At 46.3% G+C, this 24,002-nt stretch overlaps 1 protein-coding gene across 6 annotated transcripts in view; it reads left to right on the top strand.

Moving 5' to 3' along the window:
* The window catches only part of LOC141113187 (uncharacterized), a 51,064-nt gene continuing 27,062 nt past the window's right edge, over nucleotides 1-24,002 (top strand). For 3 of the 6 annotated variants that reach the window (XM_073606130.1, XM_073606129.1, XM_073606128.1), the window contains exons 1-4: nucleotides 1-436; nucleotides 18,448-18,713; nucleotides 18,861-19,047; nucleotides 19,581-19,777. In XM_073606130.1, the coding sequence (XP_073462231.1) occupies nucleotides 18,689-18,713; nucleotides 18,861-19,047; nucleotides 19,581-19,776 (408 nt within the window). In that variant the 5' untranslated portion in view covers nucleotides 1-436; nucleotides 18,448-18,688 and the 3' untranslated portion in view covers nucleotide 19,777. The other 3 variants (XM_073606127.1, XM_073606126.1, XM_073606125.1) reach the window with 1 other exon arrangement.

Below are 24,002 nucleotides of genomic sequence, written 5' to 3'. Positions count from 1 at the left end.
GTGAGTGCTCCTCCCCCCTCCGTGATCCCGGGCTAATGGACAATCATTCGGCAGACAGCTGAGATGCGGTGTATGTGAGAGAGGGCTCTACCGACTCGCCTGTCCTCAGCCGCCCCCATGCAGTAAGCAAAGACACGCCAGCATTCGAGAGGGAGAAGAGCGACTGCTATCATTGGCTACTTCCCCTCTGTCCCCTCATCTGTTTCCAGTATCCTGGTATAGTGAAGCAATCACACACTGGCGTTCCCTCGATAGCAGACGAGCAGCCAACACAGTGAATAAAGGCAAAGAAGGACAGAAAGCTGAAAGCTGAAAAGCCGTGTATGGGAGAGAGCCTGTTTGCCTGTCTTCAGCTTCTACGTGTAACAAGATACACACACACCGACGTTCTCCTGGATAACAGACGGGCAGCCAGCTGAGGTGGAGAGAGAAAGAGGTACGGCTATTTTCCCAGTACATCACACCACTCTACACAGGCAGACTCCACAGCGTGACAGGGTGATAGAAAGTGGAGAAATGGTGTGAGGGAGAGAGATCTATGGTAACCTGCTGGCTTGTCCACAGCCACTGCGTGTAACAAAGTAAACACAAGTAAATACAAAGCAAATACACACCGGCACTCCTTTGAAAACAGACGGGCGGCCAGCTGGAGTGGGAGAGTGTGAGAGGAAGAGAGAGGAGAGGCTGTACTCACAGGCTGCCCCCCTCCCCCCTATTCCTTTATTTGTTTATTTTTTTTCTTGTCTACACGGGCAGAGTGAGATAAAAGCCTGAGGATGACAACACGCAGACAAGTAGCCTTGCAACCAACAGCAGGGAGAGGCAGAAAGTCAACAGATGGCATTAAGGCGTACTTATCCCCCCTTGTACCTGAGCAAATAGGAAAACCGGATATAAAGAAGCGTAATATCACGGGCTGTGCAGAAATAGCAGAGCAGCAATCACGGACAAGGCAGGCGAGTACCCAGATGACAAGTGGCAGTGTCGTGGCGAATGATAAGAGATCCCCGACAGCAGGGAGAGGGAGGAAGACCCCAGAGCCTAGCCCCCCTGGAAGCGATGGGAGCCCCAAAGTAATGGGGGCTAAGAATAAGGGCCAACTCATCCCTGGTAAGGGAGATCTAACGATGGACATACAAAGCCCATTGGTAGAGAGCCGGGATACAATGAGGCAATGGGAGGACAGTAGGTGGCCATCAGAAGAGGCACAGTCTATTGACACAGAGACTATGATGGGAAGAGAAGGAGGGGACCCAATCCCTGATACGGATCAAAGTACTGTACAGGAGCATCCAGAAATAACAAGAGGGGATATGGGAGTAAGCGGGCTGCCACAAAGATACGAGGGTGATCAGGAGAGCACTCAGGACGGTGAGGGGAACCCGCAGGAGTGGGATGGACAAAAAGCAAACTCAGAAAGGAACATCTGGGAATTGTTGAAGGCCCTCCCCACCAAAAACGACATTCAGCAATTAATAAAAGCAGTCGAGCAATCCTGTATGCAAGCTGTGGCAAGTTTAAAAGAGGACATCAGGGACCTGGGACACAGAGTAGAAGTGGCAGAAAAAGAACAAGAGACTATCACACAGGAAGTGGTAGACGTCCAAGAGTCCATAAGAAAATATGAAGAGATATTAAATTCATACAGAGAACAGCTGGATGAGTACGAGAACAGGGATAGGCGACAAAATATACGCATAAAAGGATTAAAGGAGTCAATTACAGCAAAAGAATTGGCTCCAACAGCACAAAAAATTTTTGGACAGATATTGGGAGCTCAAGCCCCAAATGTTATTGAAATAGATCGGGTACATCGGGTCCCTCTTCAGAACACAAAAACTGACACACCTAGGGATGTAATCTGTAAAATACACAAATATACCGTGAAAGAAAATATAATGAAAACAGCACGTAATACACCCATAATCACATTTGAAGGCTCAAACATAGCACTGTATCCAGATATCTCAAAAAGAACACTTTTTAAGCGAGGGTCGGTTCGTCCACTGTTGGAAATCCTACGAAAGGCCGAGATTAAATACCGGTGGGGGTTCCCCTTTAGTCTAACAGCCTCTAGGGGTGGAAAAACTGCAACTTTGCGAACAAAGGACGACTTAAAATCATTTACAGAGAAATTAGACCTCCCGATGGTGGACTTTATGGATTGGAGAATAAATACTCTAGGCCCCCCCCCTGCAACGAGCAGATAAATGGCAAGAGGTACCGGCAAGGGCCAACAGGGGTAGAACCCAAAGAAGGACTTAAAGGACTCTTTTTGGGGTTTCCCCCCCCTTTTTTTTTTTTTTTTTTTTTTTTTTACCATCTGGAAGGGGGTTTATAGGGGGAAGTCCGGGAGGAGGGGGGGATAAATGGAGGGACATGAGGGAAAATGAGGACCTTATGTAGGTCAATAGGTCAGCCCCAATTAAAGGGGAGAGTAAACCTGCGGAAGGCAGGGAAGGGGGGTAGCCTGCGTGTGGGAGGTGCCTATACGCGCAGGCTCCCTACCCAATTTTTAGATATACCCCTAAAGAAAGGTTTTGTGTATGGGGGAAGTGTATGCAAGAGTTATGTCTTTAACATAAATGTGATATATTTTTTGCATTCTTGCTATGTTATGTGTAGGTATGTGTCCAATGGGGTCTTGAATGTTGGAAAGGGGGGGCAACAGGGGGGGTGGGAATGGCAGAGGGGAAGACAGAGAATATGGGCAAGGGAACAGGGGGCTCCTGGGATAAAAGAAAATGACAGCCATTCTGAAAATATTGTCATACAATGTGAGGGGTTTGAGCTCACCTAATAAGAGAGGGAGATTGTGGATGGAACTGCAACATTTGGGAGCTGATGTGGTTCTCTTACAAGAGACACACTTCGGGAGCAGCTCGATCCCAGGCCTACCCCAGAATATATTGAAGCAGTGGCATCATGCGGTATCCCCAGTAGCAAGGGCAAGAGGGGTTACAATCGCATTTAAGAAATCATGTCCCTGGACAATGGAGTCCGTACAAGGCGACCCAGAAGGTCGGTATTTGTTTGTAAAAGGCGTAATACAGGAGAGACGATATACCTTTGCTTCAATATATGCACCCAACGAAGGGACTGTTCATTTTCTGGTAAAAATGTTTAAAAAATTAGAAGAATTTAAGGAAGGATGTGTAGTGGTTGGAGGAGACTTCAATATGGTTCTAGATCCGAGTATAGATACATCCACGGGCAAAACCGGGTTATCTTTTAGAGCCATAAAGCAAATTAGACATACCTTAGGTTCACAACATCTTGTGGACAGCTGGCGAGCTCTACATCCAGGGACTAGAGACTTTAGTTATTACTCTAAAACACATGATATGTACTCACGGTTGGACCTTCTTTTGGTGGACCAATTCTACCTGGGGAGTGTCAACACAAGTACAATCGAACCAATAACTCTATCTGATCATGCCCCAATAATTCTGACCCTCCGACCAACACAAGTGGCGCATTCGGAACGAATATGGCGTCTGAATGAGTCGCTGTTGGACAAGGAGGACATAGTGGAGAAACTAAGTAATAAGATAAAGGAATATTTTGAAATAAATAAAACAGAAGAAATGTCAGATCAAGTGGTGTGGGAAGCCCATAAGGCAGTTGTAAGAGGGGAACTAATTGCCATTGGTGCGCATATGAAGAGGGAAGGCAAAAGAGAGGTAGACGAACTACTAGAGAAGATTAGGGTCCTAGAGAGAAAGCACAAGAAAAATCTTGACCAAATAGATGGTAGATGTCTGGAGAGCTTAAGAGCAGAGCTCTCACAATGCCTTGAATATAGAGCGAAGAACAAAATTAGGTTTTTTGCTAATAGAGCATATGAACAGGGAAATAAATGTGGAAGGCTACTGGCAAAACAACTCAAAAAACAACAGGACTCTAGGCACGTGCATAGCTTATTAGTGCAAGGCAAGAAAATAATGGATACAAAGGCCATAGCTAAAGAATTTGGTAAATTCTATGAGGCCCTATATAACATCGCTAAAATAGAACCATCTGAAGGAGGGGAAAGAGAGGGTCAAAGGAGGAATGAGATAGAAGAATATATGGAGAGCGCCGCCATGCCCATAATACCTAGAGAAATATCTGAAGATATGGAGCGTCCAATCACGGTCGAAGAGTTGAGCAGAGTGATAGCAACCCTGCCCCCTGGGAAAAGTCCAGGGCCAGATGGGCTGACAAACTCATATTATAAGAAATTTCTCCCAGTGTTGGTAAGACCACTTTGTAGATATTTCAACTCTATTAATGCTGCGAACCCACTCTCTCCAGAAGCATTACTGGCATATATAACGGTATTACCAAAAGAGGGAAAGGACCCCCAGGTATGTGCTAATTACAGGCCTATCTCTCTGCTGAACTCTGACACCAAATTATTGGCAAAAATCCTGGCCCTAAGACTTCGGGAACATGTAGGCGATTTGGTACACCCAGACCAGACAGGGTTTATAAAAGGACGGGAAGCGAGGGACAATACCATACGTGCCCTTCATGTATTGCAATGGATGCAACATGGCCCGGATAGAGCCCCAGGAATCACTCTGTCGATGGATGCCGAAAAGGCCTTCGACAGAGTGGACTGGGGCTTTATGAGAGAAGTACTGGGGAGGATAGGTCTGGGGGGAAAAATGCTAGGGTGGATTATGTCACTTTATGGGAAACCAAGAGGAAGAATAAAGGTCAACGGGACAGTATCCGAATGTTTTAACATACAAAATGGCACCAGGCAAGGGTGCCCGCTATCCCCTTTGATATTCGCAATAGTAATGGAACCACTCCTGCGCAGAATTAGAAAGAATGTGGAGATAGTAGGGACATACATAGGACATACGGAACATAAAGTAGCAGCGTATGCGGATGACCTGCTGTTTTTCCTCTCCGCTCCTCAGGCATCTACAGCTGCATTAATGGCTGAGGTACAGAGATTTGGAAGGCTGTCTGGTTTCAAGATCAACTTCGAGAAATCAGTCATCTTTCCTAGTAATATCCCAGCGGAGATGGAGAGGTCACTGAAGGAGATGTACCCATTTTTATGGAATAAGGAGTCGCTGACGTACCTGGGGGTGCAAATCAGTGCAGACTATGAACTATTGTATGAACGTAACTATGGCTCATTATTGAAAGAAATATCAGAAGATCTAAAGAAATGGAAGGGTAAATACCTGACCTGGTTTGGAAGAATCAGCGCCATAAAAATGAGTATACTGCCCAGAATAGCTTATGTGCTGCGCACAGTTCCAATCAGGTTGCCAGCGACTCTCTTTAGGCAAATACGTAGGTTGTTTGTGGCATTTGTGTGGAGTGACAAAAGGCCTAGACTGGCTTACGATATCTTAAAGAGAAGCAGAGCTGAGGGAGGCCTAGGATTCCCGGATATAACATCCTATTATAGGGCTATGACTCTAGTAAGAATAGTAGACTGGTGTCATGACCTAAAGAGAAAACCATGGGTACAGGCAGAAATGTCAATGGCGGGTAGAAACCTGGCAGGAGCACCATGGATCCAAGGGTCATTAAGAGGGTTGTCACAGTGGACATCACCAATGACCTTGAATTCATTGGAAGTATGGGACAGAATGAATAGTAAAGGTAAATATGCCCCCCAGACCTCCCCTCTGACACCTCTGGAGGGATTTCCTTGGTTCCCTCCGGGGGAGGAGATGGGAAGTCTGGGGGCATGGGGCCAGGATGGGAATACTAGATGTGGTAAGTTTGCCCCTAATGGAGCCTTAATATCACTGACAGAGATGGTCATGAGATTTGGTGAGACAAGAATGGCAGAATGGAAATACCACCAAATGAAGAGCTTTCTCAAGAAAATAAAATCATTGAGACCCATGAACTCACTTACGGCATTTGAGAGGCAGTGTGCACAGATATCAGAATCTGGGCATATGCTATCTCGAATGTACAGAATGATCCTAAAAGAACAAGAAAGGACACCCCCTTACTTTGTAAAAGAATGGGAGAGGGAGCTGGGCCAAGTCTGGACAGATAAACAAATAGAATGATATCGTTAACATTCACAACCTCCATAAGCGCAAAGGTGCAAGAAATGGCATATAAGTTCCTAGCGAGATGGTATAGGACACCAGTAAAATTAGCACAAATCTCCTCGGTATCTAGCGATAGGTGTTGGAGGGGCTGCGGACAGAGGGGAACCTTTCTTCATCTTTGGTGGACATGTCCAATAATCAAGCCATTTTGGGAATCAGTGGCTCCATGGATTAAGAAATTAACAGGGGACTCCCTGGAGTTTGGGCCTATACAATATCTGTTTCACGGAAATCCTGGATCCGTCAAAAAGTATAGGGAAAGCATAACTCAACACTTATTAAACGCAGCAAAAAAACTGATCCCAAGGTATTGAAGGCAGGATCAGAAACCGTCAGTCATGGAGTGGAGAAATGAGGTTAACATAATAAAGGAAGCGGAGAGGTGGGTGCATGTGGTTAAAAATCAAAAAAAGAAATTTGAAAATACATGGGCAAAATGGGAGCAGTGCTCCAGGGAGATAATGGAAGAGGGAAACATCAATGGGTAACGGAGGCAGAAATGGTGTAGTCATTAAGAATTAAGAAATAAGATGATGAGCCTAGAAAGAGAAATTAAATATTGATATGACTTCTCCAATGCCAATTAAGTAAAGGGGTGGGAGGTAAGATAATGTATGGTTACATGTCCTCACTCGCCTGGGTTTTTTTTTTTTTTGTGTTTTTTTGTTTTGTTTTCTCTCCATCCACCCGAATACATTAATAAACACTGAGTGGTGAGGGTGATGTGGGGAAGGGGTGTGTTGTTGGAGGGTTGTTTGTCTTTTTTTTTTTTTTTCACACAAATATAAATTATATAATCATGAATTATAGGGACTTGTGACACGAATTAAAAAAGGGGGGAAATCACCTTAAAAAGGAAGGGGGAAAAGGAAAAAAGGGGGAGGAAGAAGGGGGAAGGAAAGAAAAAAGGAAAGGAAAGGAATTTTTTTTTTTTTTTACCAGGTTGATACACTGGGGGGAAGAGTTGGGGTAAACACATTAAGGATGGGGGGGAGGGAAGAGGGCACAAATTATTAATTATGGATTAGTGATTATGACAGGAATTAAAAAAGGGCACTTTATAATTTTATCTAAGTACGCTTGGATATGGGGGGGGGGGGGAGAATCACAGAAAGGTGTTTTTTTTTTTTTTTTTTTTTGCTTTGCACAAATATAAATTACAGAATTATGAACTATAGGGATTTAAGATAAGAATTAGGAAAGGGGGAAATCACTTTACAATGTATTTAATATGTTTGCAAGATGGGGGGAAGGGAGAGAGTAAATAAATATTAATGAGAGTGGGTGGGGACATCACAGATAGTAAATACATTTTTTTTTTTTTTTTCTCTCTCTCTTTTTCTCTCACTAAATTGGATAAGCCACATTCTAATTATCGTTTAATTCACGTTTGTAGTCGGAGGAAGGAGTTGGAGCAATTAATAATGAGGATAGGGGTGGATGGAAGAACTATAGATTTTGATAATTTTTTTTTTTTTTTTTTTTTGTTTTGTGGTAATTTATAAACCTCGGTAAATGGGATATGTGGGGTAATGTGTAGTTTTGTTATTGGGTTGAATGTAGGGGTATAGTATGTTGTACAAATGATGTATTATATAAATGAATAAAATTTTGATTATTAAAAAAAAAAAACAACACCAGCAATTTTCTTCAAGTAGCTGTAAATACTGTAACAAGACAAGCCTGCCTGTCAGTAGGAAGATAACAGGAACGGATCTAGCTAAACTGAATACAGTGTGTGTGTATATATATATATATATATATATATATATATATATATATATATATATATATATATATATATATATATATATATATATATATATATATATCTCACCTGGGATGCATAATATATATACACATATACATATACATACACACACACACACAATACACTGTAAGTGCAGCTAACTCACTGACTGTCCTGCCTAATCTAGCTAACTCAAATGAAATGACACCGTCTCTCTCTCTCTATCTCTCAGAATGCCGGAACACACTACACAGGGCCGCCATGCAGGCGGCCTTATATAGTGTGGGGCGTGTTCTAAACCCCGAGCCATAATTGGCCAAAGCCACCATGGCTTTGGCCAATTACAGCTCTCTCTACTGACAGCGCTGTGATTGGCCAAGCATGCGGGTCATTTGGCGCGAACGGCCCATATCGTTCGCAATTCGGCGAACGGGCGAACAGACGATGTTCCAGTCGAACATATGTTCGACTCAAAACACGAAGCTCATCCCTACTCTCCACTGATCTTGCTGGCATATATTTGTTGATCAATTAGCACATGAACTTGTTTGTGGCCTTTAAAATATCATACTAATTAATCGTTTATTATTCTTGTCTGTTACAGATACTGTGGTAATAAATCTCGATGTACGGATGATAACCGATGACCTGGGTTAAAATTCGAGCTGTGCCCATACTTATGTTATTCTTTGGTTAGTTTAGCCAGGTGTTGCTGTCCCTGGTGGTCCACCAAGGCTCCCCGACATGTGGGGCCCCTCCAGTGGCGACTTCGGCCACTGTTGGGGCAGCTCCCCCTTTTTTTGGGTGGCATTGGCGGATACTCCAGTGCGGACAGTATCTTTCCACACATGCACACTGGGGACCTTCATCGCCTGGCTTATCCGCCCACCTCCGTGTGACACGGACGCTAGACGCGGTGACGCTGGATGCCGCATCGGTCGGGGATACCGTTAGGAGGTGGATGCATTTATTGGGACTACGTGACGGTTGTTTAGGGGAGCGGTCAGTTGACGCTCCACAGCACCTGTCTCCGCCCCTTCCTCTTTCTTCCCACATCGACCTTTGCATACTACTAACTACCATTATTGCATTCACCTATTCTCTGCATCATTTGCTGCACAGCCAGGAAATGCCAGAGAACCCTGTAAGCAAGTCTTGCTCACTGCATTCCAGGTAATACAAATATGGCATATTTGCCTTACTATTGATACGTCTTTTTTGCAATTCTTTGGTTTATCTATATACCACCATGTCTATTGTTCTGATATCTATATTCTATCATACTTTTAGATATCCATCTCCCCCCTTGTTTGTGGTATCCTCGTGAGCATTGTTGGATTGCTTCAGGACAAGCATTATACCTGCCCCTTCTTGAGCCTGGCTTTAATTTATCCAGACTCATATCCTACTTATGAGACTCACTTACTTCTCATGGGATCTTTTCATAGTCCATTAAAATCATACAAAACAAGTTTTGAGGCACAGCTGAGTGAAATAACTTTGGCCTGACGTTTCATCCATTGATGTGCATGTTTCTAAGTTCTGTAAACACATCTGTAAGTACAATTTGACATATTTTTTGTTTAACTCTTACATATGCTGCAATACTGCCATGCTTTAACCCATTGTCTGCAAACTACTCATCCACTATACTGATACAATACTCCCCTTCTTCCCCCCTTTTCTTGTTTGTGATAGAATATGGAATAGTCTGCTTTTCTATTTAACCTTGAAGAAGGACACACACATGCCAAAAAAATAATCCTCTTTGGCCTCCGAAACATGTCGGTGATTCTAGTCTAGTAGCTTGTTCTATCTCCTATTGAGATGTATTTTTTTTTTTATATTTGTACATTTTCATTGTAACAATTTTGTATTTTGTACCAATAAAGTGAATCTTTATATTTTTACATAACTTTGGTGTACCCTAGTTTGCACTCTTGCTGTGTCCGCAGTATCCTTGGGGCTTATCTGTATTTCTCCATTTATATTTTGGGATGTGACAGAGTGTAGGGTTCCCCCATTCCTGGTTGGTTTCCATTTTTTCCTCTCCTCTTTAGGAACTCAGCACAAGGTTGGTTGGAGCCCCTCATAATGGGATCAGTGGGTGTAGAGACCCGGGAACTCAGCACAGGGATGGTGGGAAACTGCCATTCCACTCCTTGACAACAAGGTGTGAGGTTGCTAGTTCCTTTGCTCCTGTGCTCTCAGAGACCAGGGACTAGAGTTGCTCCTCTGCCCCAGGAGTGATGCAGGATCCTGGGGTGGACCCTGGTGGAGGCCCCCTGGATAGGCCTCAGCCTGTGGATGACACTGGGCCTGGCCCAAGGAAAGATGAGTCCCTGTCTGCCTTTAGACGGAGGGTTATTGAAACGCTGAAGCGGATTAAGAAGGAAGAGGAGAAGCTGGTAGCTTTGAAAAATGAATTTAAAAAGAAAAAGCAGATTTTTGCCAAAGTGTTCAGCAAGAAAAGACCGGCTCTGAGGCCTGAGCTGAAAGACCTGGAACAAGCTCTGCGGAAGCAGAAAGAACTGGTGAGTTCTCTGAAGGAGAATAGTGGAGCATTTAAAGAAAAATATAAGAATGAAGAAAGATTCAGCCAAATGAGAAGAGGAGCCGCTTCCTGCATGGAGGGTGAGGAGACCAGTGAGGAGATGCAGGTACAGACAGCAGAGAGTGAGAAAGTGGGCCCGGAGGATGAGCCCAGCTCTTCATCACCTCAGACATCTGCTGAGCCCTCAATGGTGGAGGCCTCTGTCCCCTTCACTCCCCAGCAATGTGGAACATCTGAGCAGGAGGTTGAAGGTTCTGGCATGCTGGATTTCATCAATAAACTTGAATCCACTCCAGGTGCAGCTTTCCAGGATGGTGAGGAAAAGATGGACGCCGTTCCTAGCCCTGTGGAAGAAAGACCTGTGGAGAGACAAGGTGCAGGTACAGTGTGTGTGCAGGATGATGGTGTGAACTTTAATGACAATGTGCTTGCTGAGGGTTGTAGTGCTGCAGGCAGTCAGCCCAGACCCATAGACAATACACAGCATGCAATAACATCTGCTTACTGTCAGCTTCAGTCTGCAGAGAGGTCCATGGACAATACAGAGACTTTGCCTGGACCAGGCACAGCGGCTGTTCCTGTGAATGGTGGAGGAGATGCTGGGTGCAGTAGTGCTACAACTTTCCAGGAGTCTGCAGCAGCCATGACTGTGATTGATCCCAGAAAAGAAACTGCGTGTTCGGGGGAGGGTCCTGCCCCTGCTAATCAGAAGACTTTTGTTAAAAGCCAAAAAACTGCTATTTCCTGAAACCGGAAGTGGCCTCCTCAAAACCGGAAGTGGCCCTTAAACACCTTTATCCTTGACATTTTGGCCTTTAAATTCAATGTGCACAGTGCTGGATCTAGATAGGGCTCAGGTAATTTTAGGAGTGGCTGGGAGAGCTACACTCATGTTTTTTACTTCAATGCAGATAAAGCATTATGGTAAAAACAAAATTCAGCCTTTAGAACCACTTTAAGATGTTGATTTCTTCTCCTATTTCAGGTGAACTTTGTGACCCGGTACCTTTACTTCGTGGACAGCAAGGAGGTTTCATTGAAATGTATCGACCAGCCAGACAGGACCATCGAATTCTTCAAGCAACTGGAAGCATCCGGAGTCAGCCAATCCACTGTTATCAACTACCTGGACAGCATTCAGAAGTTTGCAAGGCACATCTCCTCGGAACCAAGATGTCTGGAAGATCCTCCTGCCAATCAAGCCGCCTCAAGATTTGTTGACCTTCTGAACGACATCCGTAAGAAGATCAACAAGAAAGCTGCCAAGGGCAGAAAGGAAATGGGGTGGGCAATATTGATGGCAATAAACATTGTATTGCCTTCAGACAATTTTTTTATGCATTTGATTTTGCTAAATATGCATGCAATCATTTTTTTTCTCTTCCCCCACAGACATTTGGCTCAGGATCCAGAGGTAAGCCAAGGATTCTCTCTCTTGCAAAACTTAATTTTCTTACCCTGATAGGTCGGGCATTTGAAGGACATGAGCTTGAAGACAGAGACCGGATGACCGTCCTTTACTACCTGGAAGCACTACTGATTAGGGATGAGCTTCGTGTTCGAGTTGAACATTGGCTGTTCGGTCGTTCGCCGAATTCCGAACTTTATGGGCCGTTCGCGCCAAATTCGTGTGGCGCGTCACGGCCCATAATTCAATGCGGCATCGCAGTGCATTGCTGGCTGATGATTGGCCAAGCATGCACTATGACCCGCATGCTTGGCCAATCACAGCGCCGCGTTAACAGAGAGCCGTAATTGGCCAAAGCCTCCTTGGCTCAGGGGATTTAGTACACGCCCCACACTATATAAGGCCGCCTGCACGGTGGCCCTGTGTAGTGTGTGTTCCGGCGTTCATTGAGAGAGAGAGAGACAGACAGTGACATTTGATTTGAGTTAGCTAGATTAGGCAGGACAGTCAGTCAGTTAGCTGCACTTAAAGTGTATTGTCTATATATATGCATCCCAGGTGTTGCATAAATATATATATATATATATATATATATATATATATATATATACATATATACACACACACACACACACACACACACACACACTGTATTCAGTTTAGCTAGATCCGTTCCTGTTATCTTCTAGACTATTTACATTTAGTGCAGTGCGTCCTGCTCACAGTGTTCAGCTAGATCCGTTCCTGTTATCTTCTTACTGACAGGCAGGCTTGTCTTGTTACAGTATTTTGAAGAAAATTACTGGTGTTCTTTTGATCCTATTAGTACCACAGTCAGGCAGCTAGACTATTTACATTTAGTGCAGTGCGTCCACCTCACAGTGTTCAGCTAAACCTACAAGCTAGTGGGGTGCGTCCTGCTCACAGTGTTCAGCTAGATCCGTTTCTGTTATCTTCTTACTGACAGGCAGGCTTGTCTTGTTACAGTAAATACAGCTACCTGAAGAAAATTGCTGGTGTTCTTTTGATCCTATTAGTACCACAGTCAGGCAGCTAGACTATTTACAGTTAGTGCAGTGCGTCCTGCTCACAGTGTTCTGCTAAACCTACAAGTTAGTGGGGTGCGTCCTGCTCACAGTGTTCAGCTAAACCTACAAGTTAGTGGGGTGCGTCCACCTCACAGTGTTCAGCTAAACCTACAAGCTAGTGGGGTGCGTCCTGCTCACAGTGTTCAGCTAGATCCGTTTCTGTTATCTTCTTACTGACAGGCAGGCTTGTCTTGTTACAGTAAATACAGCTACCTGAAGAAAATTGCTGGTGTTCTTTTGATCCTATTAGTACCACAGTCAGGCAGCTAGACTATTTACAGTTAGTGCAGTGCGTCCTGCTCACAGTGTTCTGCTAAATCTACAAGTTAGTGGGGTGCGTCCACCTCACAGTGTTCAGCTAAACCTACAAGCTAGTGGGGTGCGTCCTGCTCACAGTGTTCAGCTAGATCCGTTTCTGTTATCTTCTTACTGACAGGCAGGCTTGTCTTGTTACAGTAAATACAGCTACCTGAAGAAAATTGCTGGTGTTCTTTTGATCCTATTAGTACCACAGTCAGGCAGCTAGACTATTTACAGTTAGTGCAGTGCGTCCTGCTCACAGTGTTCAGCTAAAGCTACCTGTAGAAGGTTGGTGGTGTTCTCATACTACAGGCAGGCAGTTGATTTTGCTAGCTGCAGTATCAGTACGTACATATATATATATATATATATATATATATATATATATATATATATATATATATATATATATATATATATATATATATATATATATATATATATATATATATCCCAGCTTAGTGCAGCTACAGGCCATTAGTATGTCTGGAAGGCCAAGAAGGAGAGGTAGACAGTCACAAGCCAATAAGAGAGGGCAAGCAGGCTCTGTGTCTAGTGCTGGTCGTGGAGACGGTGCATCCTCATCAGCACGTGGCCATGGGACACGCTTGGCCTTTTTTTCGGCAGCTGGCCATGTTGAGCCGCAACATGCGGAAGACTTGGTCGAGTGGATGACCAAGCCGTCCTCATCCTCCTCATCCTCTCTCACCCATGCCCAGGGTACTTTGTCTGGCAAAGCAGCGGCCTCTTCCCTCGGCTCAATGTCATCAGTGACTCCTTCCCTAGCCCCACCATGTCCTCCTGAGGAGTCCCTCGAACTGTTTGACCACAGTGTTGGGTACATGCTCCAGGAGGATGCCCAGCGTTTGGAAGGCTCTGATGATGATACTGAGCTCGATGAAGGCAGTAACATGAGCACGGACAGAGGGGGTGCCCAAGAAGGACAGCAATCTGGCAGTCATGCTCCCCCTGCTGCAGCATACTGCCAGGTTTGCTCCAGTGATGAGGAGGGAGGTGATGATGAGGTCACTGACTCAACGTGGGTGCCTGATAGGAGAGAGGAGGAGGAGGCGGCACATCACCAACGAGGCAGGATGCCCTCCAAGGGCCAGCCTAAGGGCAGCACATTGACTGCATCACACCCCAAAGCTCCACTCGTGCAGGGCGCTGCAGTCTCTGCGCGTTATTCAAAAAGTTCTTTGGTGTGGGCCTTTTTTGAGACGATTGCATCAGATCGCACCGCTGCTATTTGCAACATATGTCTCAAGCGTATCTCGCGTGGCCAAAACATCTCCCGCTTGGGTACCACATGCTTGACCAGACATATGTTGACCTGCCATGCAGTTCGTTGGCAAGCGTATCTAAAAGACCCACACCAAAGAACAAAGAGGACCTCTCCTTGCTCCTCATCAGCTGAGATTTCCAACCCCACTAGACCTTCAGTCCTCTCTGAGACCTGCACTGAGAGGAATGAAGGTGTAGAATTAGGTGTGTCACAGCCAAGTACTTGTGGGCAATCTGATTTTGGTACACCGACATCAGATTGTACCAGGCAAATTTCCCTGCCCCAGCTGCTGCACCGCCGAAAGAAGTTTGCTCCCAGCCATCCACATGCCCAGCGGTTGAATGCTAGCTTGGCAAAATTGCTAGCACTTCAACTGCTGCCTTTTCAGTTGGTAGACTCTGCCCCCTTCCGTGAGTTTGTGGAATGTGCGGTTCCTCAGTGGCAGGTACCCAAACGCCACTTTTTCTCACGGAAGGCGATTCCGGCTCTCTACCAGCATGTGGAAGGCAATGTCCATGCCTCGCTGGACAGGGCGGTCAGCGGTAAGGTGCATATTACCGCTGACTCATGGTCCAGCAGGCATGGACAGGGACGTTACCTAAGTTTCACGGCGCATTGGGTGACTCTGCTGGCAGCTGGGAAGGATGCAGGACAAGGTGCAGTAGTGTTGGAGGTTGTTCCGCCACCATGCCTCCAAAATGCTAATGATTGTGACACACCTCTCTCCTCCACCCCCTCCATGGCCTCTTCCTGGGAACCAGCAGTGCTCCGTAGTCGTTCAAGGGGCTACGCAAGTACGCAGGCAAAAGATGCCATGCGGTGCTTGAGCTGGGGTGCTTGGGGGACAGGAGCCACACTGGGGCAGAGGTTCTGTCAGCTCTGCAGGGGCAGGTTCAGAGGTGGTTGATGCCACGCCAACTTAAGGCAGGAATGGTGGTTTGCGACAATGGCACCAACCTCCTCTCTGCCCTCCGACAGGGACAAATGACCCATGTGCCCTGTTTGGCTCACGTCCTTAACTTGGTGGTGCAGCGGTTCTTGGGCAGGTACCCGGGCTTACAGGATGTCCTGAGGCAGGCCAGGAAAGTCTGTGTGCATTTCCACCGGTCATATAATGCCAGTGCTCGGCTGACGGACCTCCAAAAAGGAGTTTAACCTGCCCAAGAACCGCCTAATCTGTGACATGCCCACCAGGTGGAACTCAATGTTGGCCATGCTGCAGCGGCTGCACATGCAGCAGAGGGCCATCAATGAGTACCTGTGCGACTATGGCACCAGGACAGGGTCAGGGGAGCTTGTTTTTTTCCCCCACGCCAGTGGGCCATGATCAGGGATGCATGCACTGTCCTGTCACCATTTGAGGAGGCCACGAGGATGGTGAGCAGTGACAGTGCATGCATCAGTGACACTGTCCCCCTTGTCCACCTGTTGGAGCACACGCTGCGTGGAATAATGGACAGGGCACTTGAGGCAGAACAGAGGCAGGAAGAGGAGGACTTCCTTAGCTCTCAAGGCCCCCTTTATCCAGACAGTGTTTCTGCATGCCCGCCAATCACACAGGAAGAGGAGGAGGAGGAGGAAGATTGTGTCAGTATGGAGGTGGAGCCTGGCACTCAGCATCAGCAGCAGTCTTTAAGGGATCAGTCCCAAGAAACACATGGACTTGTACGTGGCTGGGAGGAGGTGGCTGCGGACCATGTTGTCCTTAGTGACCCAGAGGACTCCGGACCGAATGCCTCAGCAAACCTACACTACATGGCCTCCCTGATCCTGCAAAGCCTGCGTAAGGATCCTCGTATTCGTGGTATCAAGGAGAAGGACCAATACTGGCTGGCAACCCTCCTTGATCCACGTTACAAGGGTAAGGTTGCGGACCTTATCTTGCCATCGCAAAGGGAGCAGAGGATGAAACATCTTCGGGAGGCCTTGCAGAAAGGTCTGTGCAACGCGTTTCCAGAGACTGGGAGGTTACAAACTCCTGTTTCTGGACAACGTGTTGCTGAGGCTTCGGTCAGTCAAAGAAGGAGCGGTGGAGAAGGTGGCCGTCTGACCGATGTGTTCAGACAATTTTTTGGTCCGCAGCCCCAAGGTATGATCGGTTCCAGCAACCATCGCGAGCGTCTGTTTTACATGGTGCAGGAATACCTAGGGGCAAGATCAGACTTGGACACCTTTCCCACCGAAAATCCTCTGGGTTACTGGGTCTTGAGGATGGATCACTGGCCAGAGCTTGCACAGTATGCAATTGAGCTACTGGCCTGTCCTGCATCCAGCGTTCTTTCGGAACGCACATTCAGTGCTGCTGGAGGCGTGGTAACCGATCACAGGGTGCGTCTGTCCACTGACTCGGTCGATCGACTGACCTTCATAAAAATGAATCAGTCTTGGATCACCACCAGCTACCAAGCACCTGATGCTGATGTAACCGAATAATTTTTTTTAAAATCTCAGATCCCTTCAAAGACTGCCTATGCTGATGCTGAGTGACTATCCCTGAGTAATTATCCTCTTCCTCAATCATCACGCTGATAGCTTGTAAGAACATTTTTGGTTCTGGGCGCCACCACCAGTGCCTAAGGCCCATTTTTTCTGCCCCTGTTTAACAGGGGCGTGTAATTACAATTTTTGATGCAATACTTTGCAGCAGGGCTCGTTCCTGCGTTCCAACTAGAGTGTCTGTGAGGGGTTGCAGTGTTGTGGCACCAGCACCAGTGCCTAAGGCCTAATTTTTCAGCTCCTGTTCAACAGGGGCATGTAATTACAATTCTTGATCTAATATTTCACAGCAGGGCCCTGTGAGGGCTTACAGTGTTGTGGCCACAGCAACACCTAAGGCTCAAATTTCTGCTGAGTATATAGGGCAGGACCCTACTTTCAAACAACTAACTTACAAACGACTCCTACTTGCAAACGGAAGGAGACAACAGGAAGTGAGATGAAATCTACCCCTAGGAAGGGAAATTCTCTCCTGTAAGAGTTAATATGGGAAAAACATTTCTCCTTTCCACTGATGCTTTCCAATCCATTGGGACAAAAAGTGAGGTGAAATCTTCTGAAGAGGAGGAAAGACAGCAAAACAAATGTCACAGGGGTGATAACCCTTCCCTATGTTTTCCAAAAAGCTTAAAAAAGATTTTTTTGGCTGGAGCTAAACACGTTAAAAATGTACCCGTTCAAAATTACAAAGAGATTCTACTTAACAACAAACCTACAGTCCCTGTCTTGTTTGCACCGCCTGTATACTGCTGTTCAGAGTATATAGGGCCTGGTGGCCCCACACCTTTCCTTATTTTAATTTGGGTGTGGGGTTCCCCTTAATATCCATACAAGACCCAAAGGGCCTGGTAATGGACTGGGGGGTACCCATGCCGTTTGTCTCACTGATTTTCATCCATATTGCCAGGACCCGACATTACATTAAACCCGCAAGCAGTTTTAAATGAGATTTTTTCCTTTAAAAATGACATTTGGTGCAGGGACTGTTCTAAACACGGGAAACACGCGTCACTTTACAGGCATACTATAGACACCCCTCAGGTACGATATTTAAAGGAATATTTCACTTTTTTTTTTTTTACTTTAAGCATCATTAAAATCACTGCTCCCGAAAAAACGGCCGTTTTTAAACGTTTTTTTGCATTGATACATGTCCCCTGGGGTAGGACCCGGGTCCCCAAACCCTTTTTAGGACAATACCATGCAAATTAGTTTTTAAAATGAGCACTTTTGATTTCGAACGTTCGAGTCCCATAGACGTCAATGGGGTTCTAACGTTCGTGCGAACTTTCGGTCCGTTCGCAGGTTCTGGTGCGAACCGAACCGGGGGGTGTTCGGCTCATCCCTACTACTGATGTTGCAGCATCTTCAGAGACCAGCTGTCATTCAAAACATGACCGTGAGTGCTTATATGAGTCAATAGTGTTTTACAACAAATGTTGTAACGAGTGTCACTTACAACATCTGTTTTGTTATCCTTCAACAGGTACATGAATGGCTGCTGAGGACCCACGAGACCATCCACGTCGACGCAGAGGCTGTGGATGCAACGATCATCAAGGTGGATGTCGGAAGCTCACTCGCAGATGGCTACGGTGGTCTTGGAAAAATCTGAGGAAGTATAGTTCACCACATATTTCTAAAAGATTCAACCTTTTTTTTAAAGACCTTCAACAAAGGGGACCACTTCTTTGTCACCAGCGAGGGAGGGAAACGCTTGATCTCTGATGACCTCACTCAATTCCACAAGAGGCAAGTAAAATATTAAATCTGTCATAGAGCTATGCCACTAATGTAACTCATCAGTGCTAATCAAAAACTTTTTTTTTCAGTTGTACAACCATACCAGACCACAAACTAACAAAAATCTCTCATCCTTTAAATTTAACCCTCCTGCAGTTACTTACCAGCAGGCAAGGAAGGCTTTCGAGCAGTGTGGTTTATCCCACTGTGATGACAAAGTGAAGGAGCTTATGGAGGAATATTTCGGCAGTTCGAAGGAAGGTGAAGATGTCGAGGGCAAGATTGTGAAGGGTGCTGTGATAGTGAAGAGGATTCAGAAAGACTGGATGCCTTCTACTTCAGGGTAGGTTGTATATTGCTGATCGGAATCTAGAAAGTCACCAAGTAAAAATATTGATCATGTTACTGTTGCCAACAAAAAATGTCTGTACAGAGTTTGGCTTTAACACTTGTATTAAAGCAGTTATCAAGCCTATACATGAGCACTCATTCAATCCAGCGCTGTGCACATCTACAGCTCTTCTCTCCCCTCACTCACTCTTTGCTCATAGGCTTTGCTGAGGCACCGGAAGCCATTGGCTCCCACTGCTGTTAATCAAATCCAGAGATGGAGTGGTGGGGCAGGGCAGAGTCCTGCTTTCTATAGATGGCAGTGCTCAGGTGCAAGCCTGCATAAGTGCCCCCATAGGAATCGACTTCCCATGTGGGCACTGGACAGATGAGGAGCCCAGAATGCCAATGGGGTACCCAAGAAAAGGGGGTTTGGTAAGGAAAGTGGGAACCATTTTTTTTTTGGTGTGTGTTTTATTTTTTATTTTTTTCCAATTTTACATTGGACAAGAAAGTTAATGGTTAAACACCCATTTTGATTTCTAGAGACCCGAGGACAAGACAGGAAGCAGTGCCAGTTGATGACAAGGGAGGTGGCCTTCAGAAGAGTCCAAGATGCGTTCCTGGTGGGAACCGATGCAAAATCACCAGGTTTGAAGAAATGCCACATCTTTACAATGGAACACGAGGCGTACTGCTAAAAGAGGTGGAGGCAACAGCAGTACGTGATGCACGTCAATGAGGTGAGTATTTTATATTTTCTTTCTCGGACATCACGGGACACAGAGCCACAGTAATAACTGATGGGTTATGTATGTACCACTAGGTATTGGACACTGGTCACACCCTAATCAGGAAGTTCAACCCCCTATATAATCCCTCCCCTTCCAGGGATACCTCAGTTTTTACGCCAGTGTCTTAGGTGTTGGACGTGCAAAGATGTCCTGTGCTGAAGCTCCAAAGGGAAGATCCTATATCCTATACTGGGGCAAGCCAGGCGAACCGGATCCATTCAAAGTGTCTTTTCATGGCCGAATTGGATGGTACCCGGGCCTCGTGTCCGAAGAAACGAGGTTTTACCTGTAACACTTCTCTTTTTAGAGAGCTGGACCCCGCAGATCAGAAAATGGCTTTAAACCTCCTAATTTCTGGCTGGGTGCTTTACAGGGCCAGAACTGCAGGATCCCCGTACTCGTAGGTAGCCCCAGTCTCCGACGGTTTTTACAAACAGAGCCCACCGTGAGAGGTGAAGATTGGGTCTGTGTATACAGAATCCTGCGGCTGGATAAGGTAAGAGGAGAATCCACAGAATTTTGAATTCTAGTGGGTTTTCTCCTTTAAGGTAAATGCATGCTATGCCTATTGTGACCACCAGGGGGCTGTCAACAGCACAAACCTCATGCTGATTCTGTCTCAGCATTCGCTGCACAGGCTCTTCCGCCGGCTCCAGGTAAGATGGATGGGGGGGGTTTTCTCATCTGGGATGTTCCCCCCAGGCTAGGGGCAGGCTTCAGATATGCTGTAAGGTGGTTTTAGACCGCACTGTCACCGCCGCTGCCAGCGATGCGATTGCAATGCAGGGCCCATCACTGCCAGCCTCCTCCTTCCTCCCCCAGCCTTCCTCCATGCTTGTCAGGAAGGGTCGGCTCGCGCGGGAAGCGCTCGTTTTTCAAAAACGGCGGGGCGTCAGCACAGCGTCAGCGTGCTCAGACGCCCACAGTGCCAGAAAGCATGGCTATTTAAAAGCACACTTTACAGGTGCTCTGAGCCTTGGAGGGACACAGAGCTGACAGTTGCATGCAAGGTGGGACACAGCCATTCTCCTAGGCTGCATTTACTAAGGGAACACCAGACTGGGCATTTGGTAGCAGGGCTTTGCCGGACTACATCGCTCAGCAGTTAGTGTTCATTTTTGGATACCTCACACCTTGTTGCTTTGCACTATGGGTAGAAGAGGTTCAAGTACCCCCAGAACCAGAGACACTAGGGGATCTCCTTCAGGTTCTGAGGACCCCGTCTGCTACATCCTCCCCTCCTGAGGGGCCAGGGAGAGCCGTCAGGGTCAGGGGCTACACCTGCTTCTGGCACTTCAGCCCCTGTATACATTACACAGGAGGTTTTTTCCTCAACCATTTCTGGGTTAGAGGAAAGATTAATGGCCGTGATTACATCTTCACTCAATGGAAGAAAACGTACTAGGCCTTCCTCTGTTTCCCAAGACCCTCAGGCAGAGGAACTCTGGGAGAAAGGAGACAAATCCCTTTCAGAGGATCGGGATGGGACGGATGATTCCTCTTCGGAGGAATCAGGTGGAGAGGGACCCTCTGCGACTTCCCAAGAGGAGAAAGTCTTAGTGCAGATCCTTACTGGATTGGTCCGCTCAACATTTAAGTTGCCCGTACCTGAGTGTGTTAAGGAACCTTCGTCTTCTTTGGGGGTCGCTGAAACCTTCTCAAACAGCACATGCTTTTCCTGTTCATAATTTACTTGAAAAGCTCCTTTATCTGGGATCACCCAGATAAGCGATTTCTTCCGCCGAAGAAGTTTTCAACACTTTATCCTATGGAAGAAAAATGTATTAAGATGTGGGGAATGCTGGCCATTGATGCGGCCATTTCCTCTATAAATAGTACTGACTTGTCCTGTAGACAACGCGCAGATGCTCAAGGATCCTGTGGATAAAAAAGATGGAATTCCTATTGAAGGATGTTTTTTCCTTAGCAGGATCAGTGGCCCAACCTGCAGTAGCAGCGATTGGAGTCTGTCAATACTTAAGAGACCCTGTTAAACAGGTCATCAAAGTATTACCTGAGCAGCAGGCCCAGGGGTTTGCTAACCTTCCTGCGGCCTTATGTTATGTTGTTGACGCCATCAGAGATTCTATCGTGCAAACCTCTCGTCTTTCACTTGGGTTGGTGCATATGCGTAGAATCTTATGGTTGAAAAATTGGTCAGCCGAAGCACCATGTAAGAAGCTCCTGGCTGGGTTTCCCTTTCATGGGGAAAGGTTGTTTGGAGAAGACTTGGATAACTATATCAAGAGAATCTCTTGTGGGAAAAGCACTCTCTTACCTGCTAAGAAGAGGAGTAAGCGTCCCACTTTTAAACGGACTCTTTCCCCAGCGCCAGGGGCATCAGCATCCAGGCAGTCACGATGGCCTCCTCCATCTGGGGCAAGAAACAAGAGTCAACCCCAGGGACAGAAAAAGTCCTGGGGGAAGAAGTCTTCTAGACAAGACACTAAGGCCTCTTCATGAAGGGGCGCCCCCGCTCGCTCGAGTGGGGGAACACTGCTGCAGTTCTCAAGGCTCTGGCAGGAGGACCTCCAGGACAAATGGGTAATCTCCACGGTAACCTTAGGGTACAGACTGGAGTTCCAAGAATTTCCCTCTCCTCGTTTCCTCAGATCAGGTGCTCCCAGAGGCCCAGAAAAGAAGCAGTCGCTCCTTCTAGCGATAGAGCGACTTTTGTCGCAAGAGTTCATTATGGTGGTTCTCACAAAGGATCAAAGATTGGGCTTCTATTCCAACCTTTTTATGGTCCATAAACCAAATGGGGATGTCAGACCCATTTTGGATTTAAGAGATCTGAATCGATTCCTAAGGATACAGTCCTTCCATTTGGAATCAATTCGGACAGTAGTCTTCACCCTGCAGGGAGGAGCTTTTTTGACATCAATGGACATCAGAGATGCATGCCTACCTGTGCCCATTTTTCCTGCTCAGCAGAAGTGTATGCAGGCAAAGATCACTGCTTTAAGGGAGCTGATTCTGACAGTCAGGACCAAGAAGGGTCCTTCTGTCCGCCTTTGTATGAGGCTGCTGGGGAAGATGGTGTCTTCATTCAAAGCAGTTCCCTATGCTCAGTTCCATTCAGGACTACTGCAACACAGTATTCTGTCGGCCTGGAACAAGAAGGTTCAGGCATTAGACTTTCCAATGTACCTGTCGCATGCGGTGAGTCAGAGCCTCAATTGGTGGCTCATACCCGAAAACCTGCAGAAAGGGAAATCCTTTCTACCGGTTGCCTGGGATCCTCTTGCAGGTGGGACGGATGTGTTGGTGATTCCGTGGCATCGGTTCTCACTGATTTATGCATTCCCTCCTATTATGCTACTGCCACGACTCCTTCGCAGGATCAGGCAGGAAAGGAAGTTGGTACTTCTGGTGGCCCCCGCTTGGCCCAGAAGGACTTGGTAGGCAGAAATAGCAAGGATGACGGTGGGTTCCCCATGGACCCTACCTGTACGCCCAGACCTGTTATCTCAAGGTCCAGTGTTCCATCCTGCCTTACAAACGCTAAAGAGTTGTGGGCTTTCAGGTCCTGTCATATCTACCTTGATCAATGCAAGGAAGCCAGCTTCCAGAATGATTTATCATAGAGTCTGGAAAGCTTATGTATCCTGGTGTGAATCCAGGGTTTGGCATCCCAGGAAATATGTCATAGGTAGAATTCTTGATTTTCTACAATTAGGATTAGAGATGAAGCTGGCCTTGAGTACCATCAAGGGCCAGGTCTCGGCCTTATCAGTATTGTTTCAACGGCCACTTACTTTGCATTCTTTGGTCCGAAACTTTATGCAGGGGGTGATGCGTCTTAATCCTCCGGTTAAGGCGCCCCCAAACCCCTGGGACTTGAACTTGGTTCTGTCGGTGTTACAGAAACAGCCTTTTGAACCAATACGTCAGATTCCTTTGGTCTTGCTGATGAGGAAACTAATTTTTCTGGTAGCCATCTCTTTTGCTAGAAGAGTATCAGAAATAGCAGCTCTTTCCTGTAAAGAGCCTTACTTGATTGTACACAAGGATAGAGTGGTACTGCGCCCTCATCCTAGTTTTTTACCGAAGGTGGTTTCAGATTTTCATCTAAACCAAGACATTGTTCTGCCTTCCTTTTTTCCAGATCCCTGTTCTTCGGAAGAAAGGTCACTACATTGTTTGGATGTAGTAAGAGCAGTCAAGACCTATC

The sequence above is a fragment of the Aquarana catesbeiana genome, linkage group LG12 (assembly GCF_042186555.1).
Source record: "Aquarana catesbeiana isolate 2022-GZ linkage group LG12, ASM4218655v1, whole genome shotgun sequence".
NCBI lineage: Eukaryota > Metazoa > Chordata > Amphibia > Anura > Ranidae > Aquarana > Aquarana catesbeiana.
This window is presented reverse-complemented; position numbering and strand designations above follow the sequence as displayed.